The sequence below is a fragment of the Solanum tuberosum genome, unplaced genomic scaffold (genome assembly GCF_000226075.1).
Source record: "Solanum tuberosum cultivar DM 1-3 516 R44 unplaced genomic scaffold, SolTub_3.0 scf00431, whole genome shotgun sequence".
NCBI classification, from domain to species: Eukaryota; Viridiplantae; Streptophyta; class Magnoliopsida; order Solanales; family Solanaceae; genus Solanum; species Solanum tuberosum.
Window position 1 is genome coordinate 124,646 of NW_006239364.1, and position 4,701 is coordinate 129,346.

The 4,701-nt window shown below is 36.8% G+C and overlaps 1 protein-coding gene across 4 annotated transcripts in view; it reads right to left on the minus strand.

Annotated features, from left to right (window-relative positions):
• Positions 1-268: 268 nt before the first annotated feature.
• LOC102591092 (uncharacterized) overlaps positions 269-4,701 on the minus strand; it is an 8,456-nt gene continuing 4,023 nt past the window's right edge. For 3 of the 4 annotated variants that reach the window (XM_006363470.2, XM_006363469.2, XM_006363467.2), the window contains exons 4-10: positions 3,589-3,669; positions 2,666-2,761; positions 2,343-2,438; positions 2,118-2,261; positions 934-1,041; positions 688-739; positions 269-605 (exon numbers count right to left, since the gene is read on the minus strand). In XM_006363470.2, the coding sequence (XP_006363532.1) occupies positions 574-605; positions 688-739; positions 934-1,041; positions 2,118-2,261; positions 2,343-2,438; positions 2,666-2,761; positions 3,589-3,669 (609 nt within the window). In that variant the 3' untranslated portion in view covers positions 269-573. The remainder of the gene's footprint in view (positions 606-687; positions 740-933; positions 1,042-2,117; positions 2,262-2,342; positions 2,439-2,665; positions 2,762-3,588; positions 3,670-4,701) is intronic. The other variant, XM_006363468.2, reaches the window with a different exon arrangement.

The window sequence follows — 4,701 nt, forward strand, 5'->3', positions numbered from 1 at the left end:
CATATTGGGCTACCACAGCAGCAATTAAAACTCCGAAACAGCCAACAAACATAGCACTTGACAAACTTAGAGCCATTGTATATAATCAAGTGCTGTAAAATTCTGCTTTTGCTTGAACGTTATGACAACTTAGCTATGTATTTATATTGTATACTGAAACAAGATGGAGAACCTAGACGATGTTTTCTTGTCGATGTTTGTTAAGAATTTTTAACTTATGTGTTGTATACAGCTAGCTAGGAAAAAAGATTGAACGGGGAATCCAATGTGAAATGTGAAAAAGAACCCTCTCATCAGTAAGATTTCAAAGCCAATGATTAATCCCATCCCTAATTACATTTTAAAAAGTTCTCAATTGCAATAAAATTAATCCATTAAACAATATTAGTATAATACGCGCAATACACTGGCTTCATAGGCATAATCCTTTAAGGTTGTTGGTATTGGCAAAAATAGAAAAACTTTACCCTGAGAGAATACCAATCTTAGAGGCTAGCACGTAGAAATCCTCGTCTGTACCATTGCTACATTTTTCAGCCATGGACTTTGAAGTCGTTTTCAAGTGCCCCTTTGTCATTTCTCAATCTCCTCCTGGATTTGACCATCTGCATTAACACATGAAGTTAGATAAAACATTGATGACGACACGAAATGAGTCTAGCTCTACAACTAAGTTTTAACCCTCACTAGCAAGTTCAACAGCAATGTTCGCCTGAGCATCTGCATCGGAGTTTGACTCCTACGAAAAGAGAGTTTGCAATGGGTTAAAACCTCAAAACCAGCAAAGGTAATTCCAAAAGAATAATGAGGCAGGTAATATGCTGTTTAGGGTTTTTATTTATATAGAAAGCATGTGACATATAGATGGACAACAATGTAAAATGAAAATTATGCAGACCAAGAGCAAATAATAGAGATGATTAACAGAATTACCCGAAGGACATGAATGATCCGGAAAGAAAGAAATCTATCTTTCAGTTGTTTTGCCTGCTCATACAATGTGGAGATGTTTTGATTTTTAACCTTCCATAGGCCCTGGATCTATTTGACAAACGACACTTAATAAATTCAAATATCAAAGGGATTAATAAAAGAGAGAATGAGACTAAGAAATCATACTGCTTAGAATAAACAAGTAATTAGGACAACTAAATTGTAAAGTAATAATCACAACTGCTTTGAAGTAACTAACCATGCAAAAACAATATAGCATCAGATCAACTTTATGAAGTGCAGTATGGCATATCAAGGGAAAGATGACAAGCTCATCCTACATTTCACAGGGACCATACAAAGATGAATCATGAATACATGCTCATTTATTCCCTAGCAAGAGAATTCTTCGTTATGTAAGAAACCTTTTGGCCAACTTCTTCCCTATTTGCCTTCTCTTTATCTTTTACCATTCATGAGAATTTTTCCTATATGTAAGAGAACATATCGTCCACTTCTTTTTCTTTTGCCTTCTCTTTACCTTTTCTTGTAGCAGGAGCCTCTCTCTTCTAGGTTTCTCCGACTTCTCCATGTACATCATTCTTCGATTGGCTTTGTCACTAAAAGGATGCAGTAATTAACTAAAATACTTGTTAAGATTTCCTCATTGCTTCAAAATGCTCTGAACAGGATTGTCTACAACTAGTTAACAGACCTAAAATTAAATGGGGGACCTGATTATCATCAATTTAAGAGACTCCGTCATTTCTTTCTCCTACACTGTTATTTGTTTGATTGCAAGGTCCTAGTATTACTTATGCCAGAGGCAAGAAGAAGTGCTCTTTCATAGAACAAAACAATTAAGCAGAAATGACCAGAAGGGCATAATATTGTTGACTACCTCAACGAGTAATGGACAAGCGATAAAAAAAATGTCAAGAGCGGCCTGTATAAATGCTATCTGCTAGACCTTTATAATGCAACAGGGATTCCATGCATCCTTATGAACCCCCTCCCCCAAAAAAAGGTGCAATTATATGATGAAAAGAGTAACTTAGCTTAAGCATAATATCATGTTAAGAGATGGAAATTGAGAAGTTTCATAGTATGTCAAAGGACAAGAGTCCGCTCAAGCACACAAAAGAAGAGATAAGACTCTAAATACATAGATCTGAAAAACTAACCTGCATACAAACAAGTTTGGAGTCCCCCTGAACCCGAATACTTGTAAACCCTTTGCTAAGTGCATAGTTCAACCCCAAAATAATGGCTCGATATTCTGCAGCATTGTTTGTTGCTACTCCTAAACCTTCACGTAGCCTACAGATCTTTTATTTGGAAGGCTGTAAATTATAAGTTTGAAGAATAAGGAAAAAAACAAAACAAATCCCAAAGTTCATGACTATTACAAAACTGCCATCATCAGCCCGCAGGACAGCTCCTGCACCAGCTAGTCCAGGATTTCCTTTTGAAGCACCATCAAATTCAAGAGTACAAGACTGCTGCTGACAATAACAATGATAAGGTTCTTCACACACGATACCATAAACCATCTAATATTTCATAAAAGCTCAGAGTTCACTTGTAAATTAAGATTTTTGCATTTGTTAGCCCATGAAGTATAAATGACATCCTCCCTTGCTACTTTTTAAAAAAATTAAGCAGTTTGCTTTTTTAAATTATTTACAAAAATGCATTTATGTTTTACAATTATCCATCGTTTAACACTCACACCAGATGGCAGAGCTTGGTCGCCCTTATGATCATCTAACTTGACATGCTTTCTTAGGGAATCATCATTCGAAATTACAGCTGATCCAGCAGCATCCTGCAAACGAAAGATGGCCAAAAAGAAGAAGTTTCCAGAACAGTGTCAAGCCAAACACATTATGCAAGGAAGAGAATACAACAAATCATTATTGTACTACTTTAAGCCAAACATATACAGAAACCACCTTTCGACAACGTGGATAGAAGTACACAGTTCACTTTGACAGGGGTTTGCAAATAAACATCAATTAACAATTGCAACTCTATGTGCTTCATGTACAAAAAGATACTGCAATTCATCCGATTAAAATCCAACCAACCCCAAAATGTTTGCTTTTAACCGATAGGTGGTTTAGTTCTTGTTCGAACTTCGATGCTTAATGCAGAATTTGCAAAATACTAAGCGTTCCTATTGATGGATGGGAAGTACATACAAATCTTTTAGCTAAATCCCTGATCCTCAAATCTTTTGGCCTTTTTGTTAGTTTTGTTCGGTGCTGTATCTGTAGACTGTAGATATGATATACCATGCCTTCTTTAGGGTGCTGACGAATGTAACATGTTACCAATTTCAATAAAAAAAAAGGCAGAGCTATTTATGAGAGAAAAAATGTCTTTCCAGTTGAATTAGTGAATATTCTTCTGTACTTCTAAACCATTACTTATGGCATCTTAAAGAACATTCGCAAGGAAACTCCTAACATTAAGAGCATGCTTCAGTTGCATACAGAATGTGTACACCGATTTTCTTAGGAGCCAAACAACTTTAGGAAAATAAAGTAATTAAACTCTAGGTGTAGAGTAAGAAGTGAAGAAATCACAGATGCAACTGCTACAAACCCTGATACAGTTTACGCAAATTAACCTAATATGGCCCAAACATACCGTATATTCTGACCACATTACATCCTGTGACCTCTTCTTTGTCATATGTTCAGGAATTCCACCTTTTGAAGAAGAAGGTTGCTGCAAGAAATGAAATGCTAATGAATTGGTATGACCAGTCAAAAAAAGAAGAAGAGGAAAATGTGTCATTTTCTGGCAATTGCACCCTTTACGATCACAAGCAGCTCACCTGACTGACCAGCATGTGCATATTATTCCCAAAGAGTGACGAGAGAAACGTACACATAGAAAGAAGATAAGAGAATATTAAATAAAGGATTGGAGAAAGTTAAGGATCTTTGCTGCCAATGTTCATTGAATTACCACATGAAACAGGAATGTCACATCATATAGGAAATTAACCTGAGGAGAGTACAAACCTACAATTAATGCATCAAGTGCATGCAGAGATGATCTCTTAATGTAGATAATATTAACATAGAAGAAAAAGAAAATAAATCTGTACACCAAACATAACGTAATGCAATGAAACTCTCAGCTTTTTTTTTCCTTTTTGGGAGTAATATTTGTTGATAAAGTAGGTTGCCGTATAAAATTTGGAAAGTTTCAGTTTAATTGGGGGATGCAGTGCTAATTCATCCCTGCCATAGCTTATAAAGGTAAAAGTAGAGTGTTTTAGACTGCAGTATATAATGTGGAATCTATCACTTTAGTTTGAGATGTTGTACTAGGTCATCCCTTCTATAGCATACAGGCAAAGGTAGTTTCCAGTAGCTCTTCACTATTCTTATTCCTAACTCTTTGGACACAAGATACAAAATCAGCTACTCGTGTCAAGGTCCTTTTTCCAGATCTCAATTTTAATAAATACACGAGAGTTCCGAGGTTTCTTCAGCTAACTGTTTTTTCCTTTATTCCTTCGGGTGGCCCAGTGGTTTGGGATTGGGACTTCCATGTTGGAGGTCTCAAGTTCGAAACCCCTTGCCAGCGAAAGCAAGGGGTTTGCCTTCTGGGTCGAGCTCGTCGCACCGGGCTTGCCTAGTGCGGGTTACCTCTCCTATGTGGTTTGCGAGCTATTGCATAGGAGCGGGGGTTTTACCCTGTGCGCACCCAAAGGGTAGCGGCTGCGGGTTTCCCTTGTCATCAAAAAAA